Genomic DNA, 25,298 nt, shown 5'->3' on the forward strand with positions numbered 1-25,298 from the left:
ATATCAAATGGAAACACAGAGCGAAATGACCATCATAATTTAATCATTATTTCTCAATCTGTTTGGTTTACCTTTTCAACAAATCAGAACTGTTTATTTAATGCCCCACTGCATTTTAAAATTGTAGCAATCCTACAATTCTATTATCATTATCCCACCTAGTTTGTAAAGAGCTAGAACTAATGATTTTGCTTGTGAGAGATCTGAAATTTGACAGTTATGATTGATCATTTAATCTTAGAGAATAGGTTATTTCAACAATGAAATATTAGGAACAAGAAATGAGAATCTTTTCCTTGTCCCATCTTATAAAACAGAAGTAGACACATCGACTCAAGAGACCTGCATTGCCAAAGAAGCAATTTCAACTGGCTATCAGAAATAGCAATGTAAGAAGATATTTTGGCATCTTTTGCTGAAAGCAGAGAGGCATTGCCAGATGTTCTGCACATGTCTGTAATGTTTCATTTGCCTTGACAGATGGAACCTAGAGTGAGAGGCCTTCAGAGTCCTATTAAAAAAAAAGAACACAAGAGATATCGAACTGACAAGGGAAGTAAAACGCAATTTAAAGGAATTATGTTAAATGGACTGCTGCAAAATCAATCATAGAGATATATGAATACTTTTCTTTAAAAATCGTTATTAATTAAATATTTGAGAGGGGCCTAGAATGGTATTAACGACCTGGGATTTTTTTCAGTGATGTGCAGAAGCATATTTAATTGGGCTGATCTATACTTTGTCATTAAATTGATCAATTGTATCAAGACTGAGGTTTTATATTAAATTCTCAAGCTTAAACTTGCAACTGAGTGAAATTTATTGGTGAATATACTTTCAATAGTGCACAAACAGCATTTTTAACATAATGTTGTTATGTTTTAAAGAGAGAGCAGCAAAGGACTCATTAAAATATATCATCAACTTTCCAACACAAATGTGCAATCTGCTCACTAGATAGAAGATCTTTTCTAAACAAGCTTCCTCCACAGAAAGATGTCTCAGATAAGCTAGGACAGTTGTCTTAAACTTGAGGGTGTAACTCTGAATGATGAGGAAGAACCTTAGAATTCAGGAACTCGTCTATGCAGGAAGGTGGAGGAGGCAGACCTATTATATTGTACTGAATCACAAATAACCTTCTCACCAATGATCAATTTACTTTACCAGATAAATCCAGACCTTTTAATAGCCATGTTCCAAACATGGAAAACAGTGGAATGGGGAAGAGTTACTGTCATTATCAAGGCATATTGCACTGAGTGTGATACTGAAGAGAAATAAAAACTCAATGCTGGAGAAACTCAGCAGGTCAAACATTATACTTTATAGAGCAAAGATAAAGATATATACATCACCAAACTTTCAGGCTTAAGTGCTTCATCAAGGAATGAGCAAATTCTCATACCCTGATGAAGGACTCAAGCCCAAAATGTTGGTTATGTCTCTTTATCTTTGCTCTATAAAGTGCACTGTTTGACCCGCTGAGTTTCTCCAGCATCGCTTTTACTTCAATCATAGTGTCTGCAGACTTCTGTCTTTTACTTGTGAGAGTGAAGAGGACTGGATTAAAGGAAGAAACCCTTTCCAGCAACTCTGGTTATATTTGACACAAAGGAAATTTGCTATAACTGATGGACACCAATCATATCACCCCCAGGGGCATTACTGCTGCATCCTAAGGCCAAGTATCTCGTTATGATTTGTTATGACATCCTTTCCATTAAGTTCGAACTTAGGCATTTTGTTAACGATTGCTTAGTATTTAGTTCCGTATGTAATTCTTCCAGTGAGGAGGCAGTGCAGTATCCACAAAAAAATATTTTTGCAGCAATTTACGAAGGCATTTGCTGCTGCATCACCCATGCCTCAAAATCCTACCAGCTGTAGCTTCAAAATAACATCACCATAACATCGCATTGTTACTGGGAACTCTCAACCTATCAGCGTGAGTGGAGAGAAACAAGAAAGTCTGCAGACACTGTGGTTTTAGTTAAAACATGGTGCTCGAGAAACTCAGCAGGTCAAACTGTTTGACCTTTCTGTGATTGTAGTTAATGCACAAAAGTCCGGGAGAAATTCAGCGGGTCCCAACATTTCAGGCCCTTCGTCAAGGTATGAAGCAAAAAGCAGGCAGGCACCTGAATAAAAAGATGGGGGTAGGAAGGAAGAATAGGCAGGGTGAGGAGCAGAGGCCAACAGCCAAGAGGCCAAAGATGGATATGGATAGGAGGGAAGGAGAGAGAAGTTCAGCAGCACAGGGACTTAAGAGATCCTTATGAGGGCTAAACTGGGAGGCCTGGACACTGAGTTGGAAATCAGGTGGCACAAAATAGCGGTGGAGGCAATTTGCCAGGAAGGACACATGGCTGTAGAAGTGAGTCTGAGAGAAGCAGGGAGTGCAGATGGGAAACAGTAAGAGAGAACTCCCTTCGAAGAAAGGAGGAGAACTTCTTCAGGGAGATTTTGCAGTGGAGCAGGCAAATCGAATGAAGTGAGAAAGTCTTCAGATATTGTGAGTGGAGTTAATACACAAAACTGCAGGACCAACTCAGCAAGTCTCACAGCATCAATAGTAGGCATAGATATATAACCAACCCTTTGGGTCTGAGCCCTGCGTCAAAGATTGAGCAAAAAGCAGGCACCTGAATAAAAAGGATAAATTAGTGGATTTTCTTGCTCAGGTGCACTGCAAAAGTTCCTAAAGATTTATACTTTTCAGGTCAATTAAGATCGAGCAGCATACCAAATTCCAATAACAAATTAAAGAACATGAAAGTGGATTAGCTTTGGATCTGAAGAGAGCTTCACTTTTTAAGTGATCAATTTCACAGATCATTAAAAGGAACCACAAAAAAAGCATATGAGCAGCATAATTTAATCAAAAGATCATTCTAACAGTTTTACTAAATTCAAATTCCATGGGTTTTACCACTTGCCAGATGTGCATGGTTCCTGTAAATCTCCCACTGAGTGTCTTTAGTTGAGTGGAATCCTGACGGGCAAATAAAAAGATGCAAATTACAAGAAATGAAGTAGTGAACTTACTTTGCTTTCTTTAATATACAGCCCACCACCAGGTCAGGTTACAATGACAGCTGTCTGAGATCTCCTATAAAACTTCAGTAGCAGGCAATAAACTGAGGCTTAACTTATTGTAGTTATCAAATCATGGATGGTGGTCCATTCCTATTACAGTACTCTTTTAATTTGTACTTTTAATTCTTCTATTCTTGTGGAATATCACAGCCTAAAGTATAGAGTAAGCTCTTCTTTGTGGAGGTCCAGTTTTGATGCTCAATCTCAAATCAGATATCAAGAACTAATGACACATATTTTAATGAATGTAGTATGGTAAAGCATAGAAAATAGGGATTGTCAGCATGGCATGAGGCAGGGTAGGATATGTCTCACAAACTTGATTGAGTTTTTTGAGGAGGTGACAAAAACTGATGACAGTAGGCAATTAATAAGATCCCTCACAGTTGGCTGATACAGAAAATTAAGATATATGGGATCCATGGTAACTTAGTAGATTGGATTCACAATGGACTTGGCCATAGGGTGATAAAGGACTGTTTCTCTAACTGGAGCTGTGAAATCAGTGGTGCTCCACAGGGATCACACAGACATGCTGGAGAAACTCAGCAGGTCTTGCATCATCCAAAGGAAGTAAAGATATAGTATTGATGTTTCCAACTTGAGCTCTTCTTCAAGGCTACCAAAACATCAGTACTATATATTTACCTCCTATGGATGCTGTGAGACCAGGTGAGTTTCTCCAACATTTCTTTGTTTTTACTTCAATTGCAATGTCTGCAGACTTAAGTGTTTCACTTTCATAGGGATCAATCTGAGTTCTGTGAAGTATAGAAATCATTTGGATGAAAATATGGCGAATAGTTCAAGTTTATTATCATCCTATTGTACAGGTACATCCTGACAAAACAGCATTCTTCAATTCTCGGTGAAAACCATGCAAACACACACATCCAGACAAAAGGCACAATACATATTCAAAAATAAATAAATATTGTTAAATAAATAGAGGGTTTGTATGTGCAGTTCATCAATCATTCAGCAGTCTCACTGCATGTGGGAAGAAGCTGTTTCTCAGCCTAGAGGTTCTGGCTTTCATACTCATGTTTCTCTTTCCCAACAGGAGTAGCTGAAAGATGTTATGTGTGGGATGGTAAGGGTCCTCAATGATTTTGCGAGCCCTCTTCAAACAATTATCCTGGTAGATCACATCAATTGGTGGGGGGGGGGGGGGTAGGGAGACCCTAGTGATCCTCTCTGCCGCTCTTGTGCTCCTGTGGCTTGATTTACGATCCAATGCTCTACAACAACTGTACCATACTATGATGCAGCCATCCAGGACACTCTTGATAGAGCTCCTGTAGAAAGCTGACAGGATGGTGGCTGGTAGCCTTGCCCACTCAGTCTTCTCAGGAAGTGCAGTTGCTGTTGCACCTTTCTGACAAGTGAGAAGGTCATATGTTAAGTAGACACCAAGGAATTTGGTGCACTCTACTCTCTCCACTGCCAGGCTATTAATATATAGCGGAGGATAGTCATCCTTGATCCTCCTGAAGTCCACAATTATCTCCTTTGTCTTTTCCATGTTGAGATTCAGGTTGTTGTTCTTGCATCATATCACAAGATTCTCCACTTTTCTGTAGTGTGACTTAGCATTATCGCTGATGAGGCCAACTACTTTCATGTCATTTGCAAATTTGATGACTCTGTTGGAGCTAGATCTGGTCTTGCAATTGTAGGTCAGTAGAGCAAACATCCTCTGGTGTGCCAGTGCTCAATGTGATGATGCTCAATATTCTGCTGCCAACTGTTAGGTAAAAACATCATGAGCTGGGAATGTAGAAGGAGTCACCCAGGGCTGGGCCGTAACAAGATGCAGTTGTGACCTTGTATTCTCAAGATAAGAGTGGGGATGACAAATTGATGTGCAGGAAACTAGCAGAGAAGGATAGCAACAGTTTATTCATTGGACAATGTCATGGTATGATAATTTACTAAGTACGTATCCTTCTTCTTTGGCTTGGCTTCGCGGATGAAGATTTATGGAGGGGGTAAAAGTCCACGTCAGCTGCAGGCTCGTTTGTGGCTGACAAGTCCGATGCGGGACAGGCAGACACGGTTGCAGCGGCTGCAGGGGAAAATTGGTTGGTTGGGGTTGGGTGTTGGGTTTTTCCTCCTTTGCCTTTTGTCAGTGAGGTGGGCTCTACGGTCTTCTTCAAAGGAGGTTGCTGCCCGCCAAACTGTGAGGCGCCAAGATGCACGGTTTGAGGCGATATCAGCCCACTGGTGGTGGTCAATGTGGCAGGCACCAAGAGATTTCTTTAGGCACTCCTTGTACCTTTTCTTTGGTGCACCTCTGTCACGGTGGCCAGTGGAGAGCTCGCCATATAACACAATCTTGGGAAGGCGATGGTCCTCCATTCTGGAGACGTGACCCATCCAGCTAAGGTATATAAAAAACACCACTTGCTGATAACGGCAGAATGCGCCTTCTCCAACTAACACTGTTGCAAGTGTTACAATCCGGCAATAAAGAACAAAGAACCTTGATTTCGACTCAGTCTGGTGTTTGACTCACTCATTCATGAACAAAGCAGACCTAACACAACCCAGACAGATTGTGGTATTTCTGTTAGAATCCAGTTACAGACAGGGATGTTGAGTCTCAATAAGGACAGTTTCTCCACCAGCCTCTGGGAAATTATCATGTTAAATGCCGAACTGAAGTTGAGGAACAGCAGTCTGGCATATGAGGCATTGTTCTTCAGGGGTGTCAGGATGGAATGGAGGGATAAGGCTAATGCATCATCAGTGAATGGTTCTGTCTGTCGGTGAATTGTGTGGTGTGCTATCGAACAGAAGCAAACACACAAAACAAAGTCTGTGCAACAGGCTTTATTCGATATAAACTTCCACAGAGCTCGCTGTGAGGAATACTCTGAGACTGTCTTCTAAGGGCCAGCTCTGGCTTATATCCCAGAGGATGATTGACAGCTAACCGGGTGGGGCTTGGTCCATTCAGGTCAGCTGATTGGCAGCCGGCCAGGTGTTGTCTTGTCCCCGTGCTCTTCTGCAGGTACAGAGGTTACCCCCTGCAGTAGGCCGGTGGTATACCACCACAAATTGAAATTGGCCTAGTGTCTCTGGGTGGTGTGCTTTGATGCTTCCATCACAGACATTCAAAGCAGTTCATAATGGTGGAGGACAGTGCGATGGGGCAATCGTCATTAAGGCCTGTTATTGTCATCCTCTTTGCTACCAGATGGTGGCTGTCTTGAAACTGCTGCAGTGATGTGTTGAAGACATCCATAAGGCCCTCTGTCAGTTGGTCTGCTCCATCCTTAAGTAACCGACAAGGTATGTTCTCTGGTCCTGCTGCCTTGCATGGGTTTACCTTGGATCGGGGCCTCCTCATCTCGGCCGCAGTTATGCAGGGAGCCTGTTCATCAGGAGGATACAGCACTTTATACAGCATCAGCCTATTTTTCTCAGTGAATCATGCATAGAAGATGTTCAGTCTGTCCGGAAGGAAGGTGTCATTGTCTTTGACTTGGAAAGTTGTCTTGTGAACTGTTATAGCTTTAATCCCTTGCCATATGTGCATCATGTCGCCATTATCGCACAGCTATCTATGGATCTTCTATGCATACCTATACTTTGCCTTTGGATTGCACAGGAGAGCTCAGCCCTGGCTGATCTTACTGCCATCTTTCTCTTGTCCTGAGAAGTGCCTCGACCTCTGCAAACATTGGTGGAATTGTGGATATTGAAGAAAGTGGCAACACAAACAGATAGGGTGGTAAAGAAGACATTCAGCATGTTGACCTTTATCAGTGGGGCACTGAGTGTAAAAGTTGGGAAATGCTGTTGCAGCTGTATAAAACTGATCACCACATGGATCACCACATTGTAAGAAGGATGTGAAGGCTTTGGAGAAAGTGAAGGACAGGTTCACCTGAATACTGTCTGTATTACTGAGTATTAGCTATGAGGACAAATTGGACAAATGTGGTTTGTTTTCTATGGAATGTCAGAGGCTTATTGAAGACATGATATTAGTTTATATAAATATAATTGACATAAAAAAGGGAAGATAATCAGAGTCTTTCCTAAGGGTGGTAATGTTAAATACCAGATGGCATAGGTTTAATCTGAAACAGAAAAGGTTAAATGGGAAGAGGGCGCCAAAAATCTTTTTTACATAGGTACCTGGAACGTGTTCCTGGGAAAATTGGGGATGGGAATGGAAACAGACATGACGGTATTGCTAAATAGACATTCAGACAGATACATCAACATCCAGGGAATGGAGGGAAATGGATAATGTGCAGGCAGATAGAATTAGTTGAATTTGGCATCATGCTTGATGCAAATTTTGTGAGCCAAATGGCCTGTTCCAGTGCTCTACTCTTCCACATTCTATTGATTTGAACACAATTTGTGACTGTCAAAGCTCTGTGAAAAGTAATTTTGTGGTATCAAGGGTAAAGAACATAGATAAAGCATTTAAACATTTTCAGGTCTGTGCCAATAGTTTTGAACTGTCCCATAATTCTCTGGGTCTGCACAGCTCAGCCAAACTGAGAAAGTTTGCATTCTCATGTAAAAACTCTCATTAAAGCAATATTTTTATATATCATGTACTATTTAGTAGAAACAAACTTTAATATGGTGACTTCATATGTGTAAAATGTTCCAAAAATAATTATCCAAACCAATCAGTAAAAAATTGATAAATGTTGCTTTCAGAGGAACCTGTGGTCCTTGTACTGAAATGACTGAAAAGTCCAATTGTGAATGCAGAGAATGAATTTTCAATGACATGTTCCACTTTATTGTTTTGAAGTAGACTTAAAATATGACAGGAAATCACAAAACTAGTTATATCTAAAACATGGGGACACGAGGTGGGGGGGCGGAAGGGGAGAGGTTGAGTGGGAGGGAGGGTTTTTGGGGTGGTGTAAAAACCATCATGTACATCATCAATTTGTGTTTTTTATATCTGTATTATTATAATGATTGTAGTTATTGCATGTATGGAATATTAAATAAAATATAAAATTAAATTTACAAAAAACACAGTACGAGATAGGAAAATTTAAAGGTGATTTTCGAGATCAGTAGCCAAAAATCCATAAAATGCACCCAAAAGTGTTCAGGAAGCAAAATCTTTATTGTCCAGTGTTATTAATCACTCAGGACTGAGAAGAGACAAAGCTTCTCCAGGCAAACTGCAGTACATCTCGACCCAAATGGCTGTGGAATCTCAGTTGCTGAGTGAATTTACGTGGGAAATTGACCAATTTTGTAATAGTGGCGCTGAGATCAGCATAACGTTTTGGAATGATGAACCCCATGTGAATGGCTAAATGGTCTACTCCTGATGTTAATTATATTCTTAAGTTCATCAAGACTGTCAGTACCTATTCAGAATCAATTGTACATATAAAAGAGATAGTTAAGGAATACTAGAAAATCAGTGATGAAACAATGATATTAATACTATGAAAGTATTATTTATTTTTGTTTTTAAAAAAACTCTTGGTCCTTGGATTGGTTATTAATTTATAAGTACTATTTCAATGTTTCTATTTTAAGTATTCAGAACAACATCGACTTGTAACATGAAAGATACTTTCCAGAACAGATCACAGTACCTCAGAAAGAAAACAAAATTTTACAAAATGAGAGATTACATTTCTCGACACTAATTTATAAGCCACCAAATATTATACATGTATATCTTGAAGAAGGGCTGTAGCTTGAAACATGCATTTTTACAGTTGCTATATAAAGGGCACTGCTTGACCTACTGAGTTTCTCCAGCTTTGTGTTTTTACTTCATGTTTTACATGTTGCTTTACGAAAGTAGAGTGTTCCTATTAAACCTTTCGTAAGCTGAAATGGCATAAAGTACTATCAAAAGCTATTTTCGTAAAAGCGAAAACCCATTCAAATTTCTTTCAGATGGTGAATACAGGATTCTTCATAAAAGCAAATTTGCATAAAGCGAGTATTGGTAAAGCAGAGTATTCCGTAGACCTGTGCACAGTATATGAGTTGGAGAAGTAAATTGGTGGTAATAAAATGAAGGATGAATTCATAAATGTATAAAAAATGATTTTCTTGATCAATGTATTGAGAAGCCTACAAAGAGAAACACTATTTGAAATCTTATATTTCACAGTCTGTCTAGGTCAGCAAATGAACATTGAGAAGTAACACCAAGCACTGGTGCATCTCAGGACTGTGTGCAAAAATCTGTCCCTGTTCACACTACTGACCCACAACTGCAACACTATATCCATCACCAACTGAGTTATCAAGTTTGCAGATGAAACATCAGTAGCTGGACTCATCAGTAACTCATGATATGATGCTTCAATAACAACCTGAGACTCAACATGGACAAGACAAAGGAGGTGATCATAGACTTCAGAAGGGCCATGAATGATCACCCTCCACTACACATTAATAACTCCGCAGTGGAGAGAGTAGAGAGCACCAAGCTCCTTGGAGTCCACTAACAAATGACATATGTTGGACACACAACATCTCATCACTTAATAGGAAAGTACAACAGCTACTCTACTTGCTGAGAAGACTGAAGTGGGCAAGGATGCTACTGGCCACCATCCTGGCAACCTTCTACAGGACATCTATTGAGAGCGTCTTGGCCAGCTACATCACAGTGGGTTATGACTGCTGTACAATTTTGAATTGGAGGTCAATACACAGGACCATAAGGGCAGCAGCAGAGAGAATCACTGGGATCTCCCTCTCCTACATCGATGTGGTCTACTGGGATTGTTGTTCGAAGAGGGATCGCAAAATGGTTGAAGACACCTACCACCCTGATAACAGCACCTTTCAGATTCTCCAAACATTAAAGAGATACAGAAGTATCAGAGCCAGAACCACCAGGCTGAGAAACAATTTCTTTCCACGGGCAGTGAGACTGCTGAAGAACTGAATGAACTGCTCATAGAGTCTGAGACTCAACTATTTATTAAACAACATTTATTTATTTTATATATGTACTGCATGTGTATTGTTTGTCTGTATATGTCTGGATGCTTGTTTACATCTTTTTGCACCAAGTACTGGAGAATGTTATTTCATTGGGTTGTACTTGTACGATTGGATGATAATAAACTTTAACTTGTAATTGGTAAATTCTTGTAAAGACATCTTTCTGGAAGAGTGACGATAAGATGAATAATTTGATATTAAAAATTGAGTTGGCTGTAGTTGATTGGGAAATAGAGTGAAAGGTATGATACTGTCCAGCTTCTAAAATAGTGTCATAATTTGAAAAATTATATATTTCTTTAAGGGAAAAAGAGAAAAAATTGATCCAAAACAGAGACAAGAAAAACTCAGTCTATCAAGAAATATCAGTGCAAGGAGAAACCAATCTATGCTTGCACTCAATGACTCTTCCTCATTTGTTTTTCAATAGAAAAGTGGACCAATTGTGACAGACAGGAGAAATTAAATTGAATATAGTCCTGATGATTAGGATCATTTTAGAACTCAACAATGGTGAAGTGAGAAATTAATAAAGAAAGGCAAGATGGCATGTGATAATAAACTGACAAGAAATTTACCAATTGTACAGCAGACAAATGAGTCCTTTGGTCCAATTCATCCATGCTAATCATGATGTTCAGTTATGCAAATTCAATTTTCTCCATATTAGGATGGTATCCTTCTACTTCTTTCCTACTCCCATCCAGTAGAATAATACAGATGGAATCCACAGGGAATTGGAAATTTGGCTTGGTCATAGACAGGAGAGAGTAGCAGTGAAGAGGTATTCTATGATTTGAGGCCTGCAACCAACTTTGCTGGGATCTCGGTTGTTTGCAATATCTATAAATGATTTGAAGGGAAATTCAGTAAGCTCTTGGTATACTTATAGAATTTCTTTGGATTCCTCTTTAGTTTATCACCCAAAGTGATCGCATATCCTCTTTTGTTCTCTTAATTTCCCTCTTAAGTGTACTCCTTTATCTCTTGATTCTAGCTGCCTGTACCTGAAATATTCCTAATTTCTTGCACCATCCTGCTTGGTAATTGGAGTGCCCAGGAATGCAGAATGCCACAGAAAGTATCAAGCAGCCAAATCCATCATGGGCTCTGACCTCCCATCCATTGATGACATCTCCAGGAGGTGCTGCCTCAAGAAGAGAGCCAACATCTTAAAGGACCCACATGACCCTCTTCTCACTGACACATTTGGGATTTAAGTTAATTTAATTTAGAGTTACAGCCAACAAGTTCATGCTGCCCAAATACACCCATGTGATACACCAACTAATCACATAAGTCTTTGGATCGTGGGGAGAAACCAGAGCACCCAGAAAATGTACAAACTCCTTGCATACATGGTGATTCTGAACATTATTCACTGTTACTGTAATAGCATTAAACTAACCAAAGTCCCACACCTCCCTCAACCATGCTTCTGTTATGGTGACGATATTCCAGTCCCATGTCCCAACACATCTCCAAAGTACACCTGCCTTACCCATCAGGTTTCTGCTGTTTAGTTGATCACATCTTCCTTTCTCCCTGTCTTGCCCATCATGTCGACTGAAATTGCTTTAAATTTCCCCATCTGCCACACTACTCTTTTGGACCCACCATCATTCCAGACAAGCTTGAACCCTTCCGAGCAAATCTTACCAGTCCTCTTCCAGTTTAAAAACAACCAGTCCCTCTTTTACAAGTGCCACCTGCCTGGCAAGAGAGCCCAATGATCCATATACCTGACGTTCTCCCTCCTGTACCAGTCTCTTTTGGCCAGACTTTTAACGGTTCTACCTTCCCTTTCTTGCATTGGCATGGGAGTATCTGAGATTACAACCCTCAAAGTCCTGTCTTTCTAATTTACCATCTACCTCCCTCAATTCACCTCTCTTCCTGAGTAGTTTCTATAATAGAACTACTTAAAGGCAACTTTTTTTTTACAGACTAGATAAATATTTGAATGAAGTAAAATATATATTTAAATTCAGTTCAATTTATTTAAAATGATTAGGTACAACCAGAAAATGATTTAATTCTTTACCACATGTCTCCAGTGATACTCACTTCACCTATTTCCGACTTGACAGTTAATACTTTACCTGATGATCCACCGAGAGGCCATTTGCACATGCGCAAGAACAAGGAAACAGGTGGTCGATCCAACCCCACTCTATCCTTTGCCGACTTTGATTGGATATTGCACAAGGACTAGGACACAGGCAGACGCCGTGAGTGGCTGACCGCACCGTCAATAAGCCAACCATCGGGCAGTCCAGTGGGCCGTTGGATGGGAGGCTAATTCTTCTCCAGGATTGGTCGGACCTGCTGTCAATCAAAGGGCGTCGACGTCGGGAATGGCCGGTGTCGGTGCTGTGTAGTTGTGGGAGTCGAAGCAACGAAGACGTGGCTTTGATAACGTCAAGGAACTGAGGGGATTTTTTTTTTAAACAAAAGCCAAGTAGTTTAGGTTTACGGCCGTCATGGGTCTGAGGAAGAAAAGCAAAAGCCCCGCCGTCTTCAGTCATGAGTTCGTGATCCAAAACCATGCGGATATCGTGTCGTGCGTCGCAATGGTGATTCTGCTGGGGCTGATGTTCGAGGTAAAGGGGGAAAAGGCACCAGGGCAGAGGCCCAGACGCGACGAGAAGCGGACCCCTTCCTCCCTCCGTCCACTCCAACGCTGCCCCGGGCAGACTGGGTGGGGGTGGGGGGGGGGGTGAGGGGGTAATGTTGACGTGGACGGTGGCGTCCTGAAATGGCACAGGCCAGGTGTTCCCAAAACTAGGGGAGATGCACAGCATATTGGGGTGTTGTTCACGGGCATCTGCACGCATCGACTCCTTTGTCCACTATATTGGCTCTCCTCCCTCAGCTTCATTGCTGAGTTACAGGTGGACATTGGCTCTCCTCGCTCAGCTTCATGTATTGCCGAGTTACAGGTGGACATTGGCTCTCCTCCCTCAGCTTCATTGCTGAGTTACAGCTGGACATTGGCTCTCCTCGCTCAGCTTCATGTATTGCCGAGTTACAGGTGGACATTGGCTCTCCTCCCTCAGCTTCATTGCTGAGTTACAGCTGGACATTGGCTCTCCTCGCTCAGCTTCATGCATTGCTGAGTTACAGGTGGACATTGGCTCTCCTCCCTCAGCTTCATGTATTGCTGAGTTACAGGTGGACATTGGCTCTCCTCGCTCAGCTTCATGTATTGCTGAGTTACAGGTGGACATTGGCTCTCCTTGCTCAGCTTCATGCATTGCTGAGTTACAGGTGGACATTGGCTCTCCTCCCTCAGCTTCATGTATTGCTGAGTTACAGGTGGACATTGGCTCTCCTCGCTCAGCTTCATGTATTGCTGAGTTACAGGTGGACATTGGCTCTCCTTGCTCAGCTTCATGCATTGCAGAGTTACAGGTGGACATTGCCTCTCCTCCCTCAGCTTCATGTATTGCTGAGCTACAGGTGGACATTGGCTCTCCTCCCTCAGCTTCATGTATTGCAGAGTTACAGGTGGACAGTTTTTTTTTAAACTAACTCTTGTTTCATAGCTGTTGCATAAACCTAGTGGGTCAAGGAATCAGGTTGGGGGATGATTGGCATTTGAAAGCTTTAATATTTCTGATCATTCAAAAATCTATTCGATGGACTGTTATCTCCATTTTGATAGAACTTGCATAATAAAATCCTGCTGTGGTAATAGAATTTGAAAGAATGTTTAGTTACCTAGCTGTAGATTATTGAGTTCTAAAAATGATCGTTTGTCGACTGTCATTTGTGAAATATTAATTCTTGAGGGACAAATAGTTGTGAATAATCACGACTGAAGTTCGAATTTGGAGAGAAGTGCCTATTCATGTCAGATGAATCTTTGGCCTGACTTTCTCCCTTTTAATTTTTTGACCAACTAAAATTGTTTACTGTGCCATCATGAGGAAACCTTTGTCAACACCTTGTAAGAATCAAGCTTACAAGTTAATGACATTGTTCTATTTTTCAAAGTAGGTTCTTTAGACAGTTGTATCTTTTGAATTGATTATAATGAGCACTGTGATTTCTTACCCCAAAAGGTACTTTATGATATTAATCATTTGGATGAAGTGATCAGCTTATTTTTGTGCAATTGTTTTGATGCATTTTGAGAATTTTGCTATTTAATTTTCAATGGTTCCAAAGTATGTAAGGCTAGAAGCAACCAAGACCGAACTGATATCTGATGAAGCAGTTAAAAGTAGTCCAGCCATTGCAGACCTAGCAAAGAAGTTAAAAAGGTGTTCCACTTTATCACATAATCTAAACATTTAGCTATTTAAATTAAGCTATTACTTGTACTTGTGTCAAGCATATATGATGTTATGGAACAGTCCTCCAACTTTTCAAACCAAAACAATGCCATTATCATTAAATCTATCTACAACTTTGGACTTGATTTTGGAAATAGAAATATTATATTTGGTTCTGGTTCTATCACGGGAAGTTAAAATGCTCAGCATATCCACTAACTAGAAATATCTAGCAATTATAAAAAAAAATGTTGGAAAAATTCAGCAGGTTGGGTAATACTTATGGGAAGGGGAATGGATAATTCTGATAACTTATCAGAATTGGAAAAGTGTGAAAGTTCTTTGAGAGGTGTTGTGTGTTTGTTTTTATTGAAATGTAGAATTGAGGTCTTGTGCGCCTGCCCGTGTAATGGAAAATGTAATGGAAAAAAGGCTCTTCCCAATGTTAGTGAATAATTCAACATCTGAGATCCAATCCTATTAAAACAAATTAATGGGTTAGACATTTTGTTGAGATTAGTGGCATTTTGTTTTGTACTCCTTAGCTGCTGTTTATCTTTAAAAATATGCCAAAGTAATTCATTAGCTGAAAGGTGCTTTGAGGTAAAATGTCCACATAAATATCCAGGTCCATTTCCTTGTTAACTGTTCTGAGCTATTTTGTTTACAAACTTATTTGGTAATCAAATGTGTTGCTGCTGTACATGTATCGAAATTAGGTAGAGCAGAAAAGCTATGTCTGTAGCAAGAAAGTTGAAATGATTTTCATTGATATAACGAGAGGTATCGTATGACATTTATCAATGCTATATTTCAGATCTATTGAAAGAGTCACAATCAATTATGCTGACTGAAGAAAGCAAGCACCATTTTTCAGAAAATATTGTCATGAATGTGTCATGAAATTTTTTTTCATTATGCAGGCAGGTGCACAAGACCTCGTTTTTACATCTCAATAAAAACGCACATAAACCACCTTACAAAATAAATTTAAAGTGGGGGGGAAAAAAAGACAAAAGTAAGGCAGTGTCTGTGGTTCACTGTTCATTCAGAAATCTGATGGCAGAGGGGAAGAAGCTGTCCTTGCGCCACTGAGTACTATCTATAAATTTCAGTTTATTGAAAAATTTTTTTGGGTCATTCTGTTTTACAATATTAGATTTTCAAGTTTAGTTATTAATATCTGATTGTACAATTACAACCTGGAAACAGCGTTCACCTGTCCTCAGTGCAAAAATATACAGACATAACATGTGCAGACAAACAAGATAACTGCAATACATATATGCATGCACAAACTCGTATTTAAAAAAAAAAAAAAAAATTGTTAAATATTAGAGTGAGGGTTTGTATGAGCAGTTGATCAGTCATTCTGCAATCTGCCAGTGGGAAGAAGCTGTTTCTCAGCCTGGTGGTTCTGGCTTTGATACTCCTGTATCTTTTTTTCCAATGGGAGTAGCTGAAAGATGCTGCATGTGGGGTAATAGGGGTCCTCATCAATTTTGCCAGCCTTCTTCAGACAACAAACTCTATAGATCACGTCGATGTAGAGATAAGGATGACCCCAGTGATCTTTTCTGCAAGTTGCCCTTTAATGTTTTATTGAGCCTCTTTTCTGGACCACTTTGTATGTAATGTATGTGCTGTTGCGTAGTTATTTGATGGGGTATCTGCATCATTGCTGTGTGAAAATTAGTGATGATGGAATGTCTCTTGGAAGGAAACCAGGATGCTCTGTTAGGCAGTGGAATTGAAGAATATGAGAGCTGCCAAGATGGGCAATTGTAATACCTGTTCAGCTTATCCCATGTATTGCTTTAGTCACAAGATCACATTTGTGAATAAGGTGGATATTTTCAGTCTTTGATAATATGATGAGCATTCTTTTATTTTGATCTTTATTGAATGTTTTTGCAGTTGTAACTTGATGTTATACCATCATATTCCAGAGTTGTTTGGTGGAGAGATGATGGGTACTTCACCAGAGTATGTATCTGATCTTCTGTAGTATGCACATTTTTCTCATGACCTGTTCATTTGTGTTTCTTGCTATTTGTGGCCCAAGAAATTGAATGTTCGTTGGTGCAAGTGTTGTGATGCCTAAATATCAAGGCAGATGGCTGGGTTCGAAATTTAGCAAGCATAATATAAAAACATAGGAAATAGTTAAAGGCCATGAAGCCCCTTAGATCCTACTTCACTATTTTGTTTGACCATGGTTGAATATATCTATTTTGTTGCTGTCTTCCCAGACCCTGATGTCTTTTTATTTGTAAAGGATCCAGGCAAAGTTGAAAGAAGGCGGGTGAGTTATGGGTAGACAAAAAAAGCAGGTGTAGAGAGGAGAGAGTGATGGGAGAGGGCAGCTGCTGAGGGTGATGAACAGGGGCACAAAGGCTACAAGTGCTCTGAAATCGAATAAGGGAGAAGTGAAGGGTGGATGAGGCAGGGGATCTGGCGATGGCTGGAACCAGAAGAAGGAAGGGGATGAAAATAGATGATGGGAACTAGAGGGTGGGGAGTTTGGGAAAGGGAACAAAAATGGGAGGACCACAAGGATAGAGGAGATGATACAGAGGTTGAAGACAAAGTCAAAACCCTTTTCTTCTCTTTTTATTGGGCCTTGGCATGGAGAAGGTGGAGGTCAGATGGATCAGTGCTGGAATGGGAGTTGAAATGGCATGCAGCATGGAGTATAGATGGCTATTGCAGATAAAGCATCAAATGCAATAGATGAGGTGGGAGGAGGAGGTGCACATGAATATTTTGTTCATCTGGAAGGGCTTTATAGGTCCCTGGGTTGTGGTTAGAGAGTAGGTGCAAGAGTAAGTTTTGCACCTCTTGCAGTGGCGTGGCAGAAGTATGTGTTCTTCCTCCTGCCCCCCCTAATAATCATACAAAAGTTTTGTTTAATTGTGTTTCTTCCACTTTGCACAAACCTTTCAATTTCCTCTACTTAAAAAAAAAAAAAAGTGGTTTGGTACAGACTAGAAGGCCAAAAGGGGACTGTTTCTGTGCTGTAGTGTTTTATGGTTTTAGGACCCATTTACAACTTGAGCCAGCTCTTCAGCGCTTGACGTCCTGCTTTGCGGAAACTGCCAAAATGTTTGGCCTGGAAGTCAGCCTGAAGAAAACTGAGGTCCTCCATCAGCCAGCTCCCCACCATGACTACCAGCCCCCCCACATCTCCATCGGGCACACAAAACTCAAAACGGTCAACCAGTTTACCTATCTCGGCTGCACCATTTCATCAGATGCAAGGATCGACAATGAGATAGACAACAGACTCGCCAAGGCAAATAGCGCCTTTGGAAGACTACACAAAAGAGTCTGGAAAAACAACCAACTGAAAAACCTCACAAAGATAAGCGTATACAGAGCCGTTGTCATACCCACACTCCTGTTCGGCTCCGAATCATGGGTCCTCTACCGGCACCACCTACGGCTCCTAGAACGCTTCCACCAGCGTTGTCTCCGCTCCATCCTCAACATCCATTGGAGCGCTCACACCCCTAACGTCGAGGTACTCGAGATGGCAGAGGTCGACAGCATCGAGTCCACGCTGCTGAAGATCCAGCTGCGCTGGATGGGTCACGTCTCCAGAATGGAGGACCATCGCCTTCCCAAGATCGTATTATATGGCGAGCTCTCCACTGGCCACCGTGACAGAGGTGCACCAAAGAAAAGGTACAAGGACTGCCTAAAGAAATCTCTTGGTGCCTGCCCCATTGACCACCGCCAGTGGGCTGATAACGCCTCAAACCGTGCATCTTGGCGCCTCACAGTTTGGCGGGCAGCAGCCTCCTTTGAAGAAGACCGCAGAGCCCACCTCACTGACAAAAGGCAAAGGAGGAAAAACCCAACACCCAACCCCAACCAACCAATTTTCCCTTGCAACCGCTGCAATCGTGTCTGCCTGTCCCGCATCGGACTGGTCAGCCACAAACGAGCCTGCAGCTGACGTGGACTTTTTACCCCCTCCATAAATCTTCGTCCGCGAAGCCAAGCCAAAGAAGACAACTTGGTACTTGTTCCTTTTTGATTTTCCATTATTTCATCTGCCACAGTGTGTAAAAATAAAACAATTCAAAATAGTTTTTTCATGTCACCAAAGATAGAGGAATGTAGAGTTGCTATGGTTCTTGAACTTTTGAACCTTTTTTTGTGGGTAAATGTCGTGGTTTAATGGGCTGAACAGGATGTGAAATTTGGTGTTAATTTGTAGTGGTTAAAGTTTTATGATTTAAAATTTATTGAGGATTAGATGTAGATATAGTGCCAGCACTATTTAGATATTTCAGGAATATTTTTAATGCATGTTGATCCCAAAAGCTACTTTTTGCCTGAGTATGATGAACACATTTTAGTTAAAAGCTTAACTCTATACTGGAAAATCACTTTTAGTGTGATTGAAATAATTAAGAGTATCTTCTTTTGATTAACCAACCTTTTAGTTTAAACTATAAAATGATTAAAATTTGAAATTCTTATCCCGTTTCCTTTGGGGTTAAGGGTTATTGATTATTTTCAAATTAAATTCAAGGAGAAATGGCTTGTGAAGTTTTCTTCAGTCAGTCATGTATCTTTGGATAAAAGATCTGTAAACCTGTTATTTAATAGATTTTTGAACATTGCAGATTAATTATTACAGGTAAAAATGTTTGTTGTGGTAGACTACCTTATTTGTTCATTTTATGAATTTCAACTCTCATTTTCATTTGAGCTTCTTGCAAAACTGTTTTATGAATAGAAACAACTCTTCAGTGACCAAGCTAAAGATAATTTTAGACGACACATGCTTGTGGAGGGGTAAGTCAGCCATAGTTTCCACTATCGGTGACAATGTCTTCTTTTCAATGAAAAACGTGTGTATGGTTGTTAGGTGAGGACAGTTGACTGATGTGTTATAGTTAAGCCATCAAATTTCATTGCTTGGATTTGCATGTAAATAGTGAAATGATTCTTAGCCAACCCTGCAAGAATTTTCTTTTGGATGATAGGCAGGAATAGAAAAAGAAAAGTAGTTTACATATGTTAGGTCTTACTGCACAATAGTTTTGCAGGCTTTATTAAAGTTGCTGTAATTTTAACACTCTTCAGTATATTTTATCATTTTTGAACATTATGGTGGGATTTTAGTTTTCGTATAATAATTTCCAACTATAAGTGAAGGGCCATTATCCAAATAAGTGATGAAATGGAACGTTTTTTATACCACTATTTTTCGTTATTCAGGGAGCCTTAAAGTGGACAAGCTTTTGCATTCAGTGCACAAAAACTCTGAGAAACTCAGCATTAAGATTAGTGCCTTTCCTGACGAAGGGCTCAGGCCCAAAAAGTTGATGGCTGTTTACTTCCTATGGATGCTGAGTGACCAATCAAGTTTCTCCAGCACTTTTGTGTAACAGTCTAGACCTCAACATTTGCAGATTTTCTTGTTTATTAAACTTTTGTATTTCTTGTGAATATCAGGGAAAATTGCTTTCTCTGCAAGTTACTTCGGTATTTCTGGCAATATGTTTTCTGAATCCATGTGTCACAAAATAATTTGCGTAATGAATAAGGTCACACATTGCCACTCAAGTATATGAAAGAGCATTTGGAAGATACAAGGATGTACTTTGATTTACACAGAATTTATATTACATTTACAGGTGGATTAAATTCATTCCCTTCATGTGTGTAATTTGTACGTGAATGGTTACAGTCTACAATAGTTATCTAAAGTACTGTTGAATGTTGAAAGCTATTGTTGTTCAGTATGAATTTTACATTGTCATTCCTCACTAGCTGTAGTTTAGGAGTTTGTGTTAATTGTTCTGAAGGAAACAATCAACTCACATTGAAATTATTTTAATTTTGCATAAAATGGGAAGCAGCCTTTGTACATGCTTTTTCCCCTTCCACTATAACAGAGGTAGCCAAACTTGCTTAATGTAAGAGCCACAAACGATAAAGCTCAGATGCTTAAGAGCCGCAGGACAAGAACAAAATTCATACATACGTTTTTATTGGTTAAATACAAATTTTGTAACAAGAATTTTATATAAATTTTAAGAAATGCATAGTAAATGAAACAATATTTATTCATGCATGCAGTTTTTAAACTGTTAATTTGTATTAGTTTCAATAATCACAGACACAAATATGTAAAAAAAGTTAACCATAAAAATGAGATATTTTAATCAGATTTCCACCTTAAAAATTAGTCTTATTTTAATCATTTTTTATGACTAAAATACAATGCTACAAATATCAGGCTATTAAAGATGCGAGTTGGGCGGGCGAGGGGGAGAGTCCGGCAGTGTGAGTTGGGCGGGCGAGGGAGAGACCGGCAGTGCGAGTTCGGCGGGCGAGACCAGCAGTGCGAGTTGGGCGGGTGAGGGGGAGAGACCGGCAGTGAGAGTCAGGTGGGCGAGGCAGGGGGAGAGACTGGCGGTGTGAGTCGGGCGGGCGAGGGGGAGAGACCGGTGGCAAGCCGCATATTAAAGGTCAAAGAGCTGCATGTAGCTTGTGAGCCGCGGTTTAGCCACCCTGCACTATAATTTGAATAGAGTGGCACCAGCTGGAAAACTATAATTTTTTTTGAGTCATAATCTTGCAGTATAGAAGGAAAGGTCCATGAGCCCAGCTTATCCATGCCAAATAAAATGCCCTCCTGTTTTAGTTCCACTTATGTCACATTAAGCCCATGCACTTCCAAGCTCTTCCCATCGATGTGGTTATCCTCGTGAACTCTTCGAAGCCTTTGAGCTTGTTTAAAGGACTCTAAGATTGACAGGTTCAGAACAAAAAAAATTCTAAGCATTTGAAACCATTAAAATGACATTGAAGTTATGAAGCTGATACGTTCATAGTTTACCCTTTCCTTTTGTAGGTGCCCAGCCTACTGGAATTGCCATCACAATGGCACCAAAAAACATTTCAATGTATTGGGAATTTTTCAAAAGTATCATTTTGCTGAATAAAACTAAACTACTATGTTTCCCAACATACTGAATTGCAAAGAGCTCAATTTCCTACTATTAAAGAATAACTATTTGGGTGTGTGTAGTGACCAATGTTTTTGATATCGTGGCAAACTACATATTGGGTACATTTGCCAAGGAAGCCAATTGTATGACTTTGTAACATTTGGCAATAGCTTAGTTCTGTTGATGCTAATCCCCTGTCTCCTTAGTTATTTTCTGTAAGTTAAGTTTTCAGCAGAGGGCTGTTAATTGAAACAATCATTAATAACTTGCTGTTCTGCCTATCTGCTGCTCTCTAGAAATTCAACTGCGTCCCAAGTGAGCTGAGCCCTCAACCTCCTCCATTAAGGACATGGACAGCTGAAACTTAAACCAATGCACAACTGTGCTGGAGAGGTCATGCAACATCCAGAGGAAATGATGGGTGACCAATGTTTTGGACCTGGAAGGGCACAGGCCTGAAATGTTGGTTGTCCTTTAATTCTCCTGGATGCTGTGTGACCTGCTGAGCCTTTCTCGCATGTTTGTATATTGTACTCAATTCCAATATCTGCATATTTTCTTGTTTAACTCTTGAAGTTTAAACCATACCAGCTGTACATTGCTTTCCACATCACATAAAAACGTGAAAATATATTGCTCTTTAATTATCATTGGGTTCTATATCCTAGAACTGTCTACTCAACACGACTTTCATTAGAAAGACTGCAGTAGTTCAAAGCGGTAGCTCGTCGATGACTTGAGAGTGAATGGGCAGTAAAAGCTAGACTTATTGGCAATGCCCGTATGATGTAAATAAATAATTAAAAAAGAGACTTTTACTTATATCCTTCAATATGCAAAGTATAAGTTGTCCTGAAATAAAAGTAGCAACGTAAGTGCTTGAGTGTGATGAGCCACTTATTCTTTGGAAATGTATTTCAGACGAGGTTACTATTTTAAATTGCTTCCAAATAATTTTTCTTACATGATTGATAAAAACAGTTCATATTTTGTAAGTAGGCAAAACGAACCTAGAAGTAAACTTTTAAGTTGTAGTCTATATTGAGTTTTCTTAAACTGGCTTGTGCAGCTTGCATGTACTAAACAAGTCTCATGGTTCGATTACAGCTTTGACCTTGCTATGTGTAACGCATACCCTTGCAAGAAAGGAATGCAGTAAGAATGTCTCCATTAGTGTGGAATTCTAGTCGACCACTTTCTTGAATTAACATACTGTTGGCAATCAGCAACCTAGATTGTATAACTAAAATGGATGAGAGGGGGGAGGGATGGGGGGGTGGCTTGGGAGGAGGGAGGGGGGAGGGAGAAAAAGTCACTGTAAATGTGTGGAAAAGAAAAAGTGTATATCATGGCTATTGTGATTTATGGTGTGAAAAATAAAAAATTTAAAAAAAAAAAAAAAAAAAAAAAAAAAAAAAAAAAAAACATACTGTTGGCAATCAAAAGAAATACATTTGATATTTAAAACTAATATTGAAGTTCCATAAATATATACAAGTGATTTTAGTTGCAAAGCAGGATGTAATCTAATCTTGTACTTGATGTTTACAAGTTATCCATGCCTTGGTTTGGTAGCTTGACGTGGTCTTACTCTCCTCATGATTATCTTGCCCCGTCCTCCCCAGATATTCCGTTTTATGCTTTAGGGCATGACTTTAAAGTGATTTTTTTTCTGTTTAGCTATCTGATTTTCCTCAAATATTTTCTGAATCACTTGAAACAGCAGTGAGAGTGTAGTTGGTATTTACTGAATATGAAGTAGCAGGATGAACAGCTGTCAGTGTTTATGGATAAAAGTCCAAGATTCCTTTGTCAAATACATAATTTAAAAAAAAACTTTAGTCATGGCACCTGTATTCCTTTATGGGCAAACAAAGAGAAAGAAAGAAAAGAGAATCCCGTCAGAGATATTGAGTGTCAGTAGATCTTACCACCTTCTTTGATGCTTCCTGCACTCCCATAACTTTAGTACTGCCTTTTAGCTGTTCCAGTTGTAAACCTGAGCTCCAGGTATCCATGTTATTCTCCACAGCCCCTGATTCTGAACCTCTAATATGCTTATGAAGCTGTCCATGATGCCCTGCTCATCCTTGGCACCCTCTCAAATTCAATACTGATACATGGTTCCTATGAGCCAGTTTCCCAGCTGAGAGTCTTCAGCTGCTAAGCTGCCCACTATTCACCATCCTGTTTTCCTACCATGTAGGGCAGTGGTTCTCAACCGAAGCACATTTCCATGTCAGTCTTTAAAATGTTAAATGAAAAACTTTAAATTACAAAGATGTGTTTCTTGCAGAGCTGCCTTTAACTTGAAAATATTGCTCAGTCAATGGTTCTAGATCAGGGCAGACCTCACCAGCTCAACAACTCCATAGTGACTGTGAAGGTAAACGAACATTCCACTAAATGCTTAATCAACACAGGCTCTACTGAAAGCTTCATAGACTCACGGACTGTGCAAGAATACAACCTAAAGTTGTTTCCTTTCAATTATTGTATATTCCTTGTGCCTCAGTCACACTCAACGCATATTCAGCTAAATTGTATTGTACATTTCTCATTGGGGGGGGGGGGGATTTTGTAAGATATGCCTGTATATACTTGATGAATTGTGTGCTCTGGTGCTGTTGGCTCTGGACTTTGAGTATTTTGGTTCTCTTCTCTTCCCCCCCAACCCCCATAACAGTTCGGAATGGAGATCCTCGAAAATCAGAACCCACATGCAACTTCTCCACCTCTCTTCCAGAATCTTTCCTCTGACTGCAAACCTATTGCTACAAAAAGCAGGAGGTACAGCACAGCAGACCGTGTTTCATAACATCTGCTGGATGAAGGTATCATTGAACCTAGCACCAGCCCATGGAAAGCACAGTGATAGTGGTCAAAGGGGAAAACTAGTCCAGGCTAGTAATTGACTATAGCCAAACCATAAAACGGTTCATGGTCCTGGACGCATACCACCTCCCTCAAATTTCGGACATGGTGAATGATATTGTGCGATATTGGGTCTATTTGACCATTGACCTGAAAGCTGCTTAATCACTAGCTGCCAATCCGTTCTGAGGACTGTCCATAAACAGCATTTTAGGCTAATGGTAGTTTCTATCAATTCTGGAGGGTCCCTTTTGGTATTACTAACAGGATTTCTATCTTCCAGAGGCAGATGGGTAGAATGGTGGATTAGTATGGGTTGAAGGTTGAAGGCTACCTTCCCCTACCTTGATAATGTCACCATCTGTGGCCATACCTTGGAAGACCATGACGCCAACCTCCAGAGCTTTCTTCATGTGGCAAAATCCTTTGAACCTCACTGATAATGTGTTGACTGCTTTTACAAGCCAGCCAGGGGTATGGGGGGGGGGTGGGTGCGGCAGCACATGAGTGAATGCCTTATCCACATTCACAATCCTTTGCAGTTTCTTGCGGTCTCGGGGGGGGGGGGGAGCCGGTCCCACACCCTGATGGAATGCTTTCAGTGCATCTATGGAAGCTAAGAGATGCAGATGAGATGTCAGTTTTCCTCGGGCATCTAAGGATGTAGAGGTGTCGGTGTGCTTTCTTGATGGTTGCTCCGAGGAACAATGAGGACCGATCTGTTGATTCAAAGTAGTTGTGAAGGATGCCATTATTTCCACAGTCCAGTGATACATGACTCACTACAAGATCCTCATGTCTCAGCTTCTGCGTGCAAAAGGTGAGATCGACACTTCCATCCTCGATTCCCCTCCCCACTTTGCTTCATCTGTCTCCTTTTTCTTCCCTCTAACAACAATAACACACCTGCCTGTCTCCCAACTCCATTCTTTCCTCCTTCTGCTGTAATCCTTTATCCCTAGGTCCACCAATCAATGACTAGCACCTGTTTTTTCTCTCTTTATACAAGCTATCTTCCCACTCCATGCTCAGTCTTGAAGGACAAAACCTGAAACGTCAACTCTCCAGTTCCTTCACTCTGCAGATCCTGGCTGAT

General features: G+C 40.3%; 2 protein-coding genes across 18 annotated transcripts in view; one reads left to right on the top strand and one right to left on the bottom strand.

The window, feature by feature from the left end:
• zmynd8 (zinc finger, MYND-type containing 8) overlaps window positions 1-12,770 on the bottom strand; it is a 138,042-nt gene extending 125,272 nt beyond the window's left edge. For 10 of the 11 annotated variants that reach the window (XR_011339938.1, XM_069884199.1, XM_069884196.1 and 7 more), the window contains exons 1-2: window positions 12,177-12,770; window positions 2,936-2,998 (exon numbers count right to left, since the gene is read on the bottom strand). The gene's annotated coding sequence lies outside the window, so the exon portion shown is untranslated. Of the gene's footprint in view, window positions 1-2,935; window positions 2,999-10,652; window positions 10,918-12,176 lie in introns of all 11 variants that reach the window. The other variant, XM_069884191.1, reaches the window with a different exon arrangement.
• LOC138735781 (translocating chain-associated membrane protein 1-like 1) overlaps window positions 12,393-25,298 on the top strand; it is a 54,530-nt gene continuing 41,624 nt past the window's right edge. For 2 of the 7 annotated variants that reach the window (XM_069884205.1, XM_069884207.1), the window contains exons 1-2: window positions 12,611-12,677; window positions 19,105-19,163. Coding sequence is in view for 3 of the 7 variants with exons in the window: in XM_069884203.1 (XP_069740304.1) it covers window positions 12,558-12,677 (120 nt within the window). In the remaining 4 variants the exon portion in view is untranslated. Of the gene's footprint in view, window positions 12,678-19,104; window positions 19,164-23,913; window positions 24,119-25,298 lie in introns of those variants that run through there. The other 5 variants (XM_069884203.1, XM_069884209.1, XM_069884204.1 and 2 more) reach the window with 5 other exon arrangements.

The sequence above is a fragment of the Narcine bancroftii genome, chromosome 6 (assembly GCF_036971445.1).
Source record: "Narcine bancroftii isolate sNarBan1 chromosome 6, sNarBan1.hap1, whole genome shotgun sequence".
Taxonomy (NCBI): Eukaryota; Metazoa; Chordata; class Chondrichthyes; order Torpediniformes; family Narcinidae; genus Narcine; species Narcine bancroftii.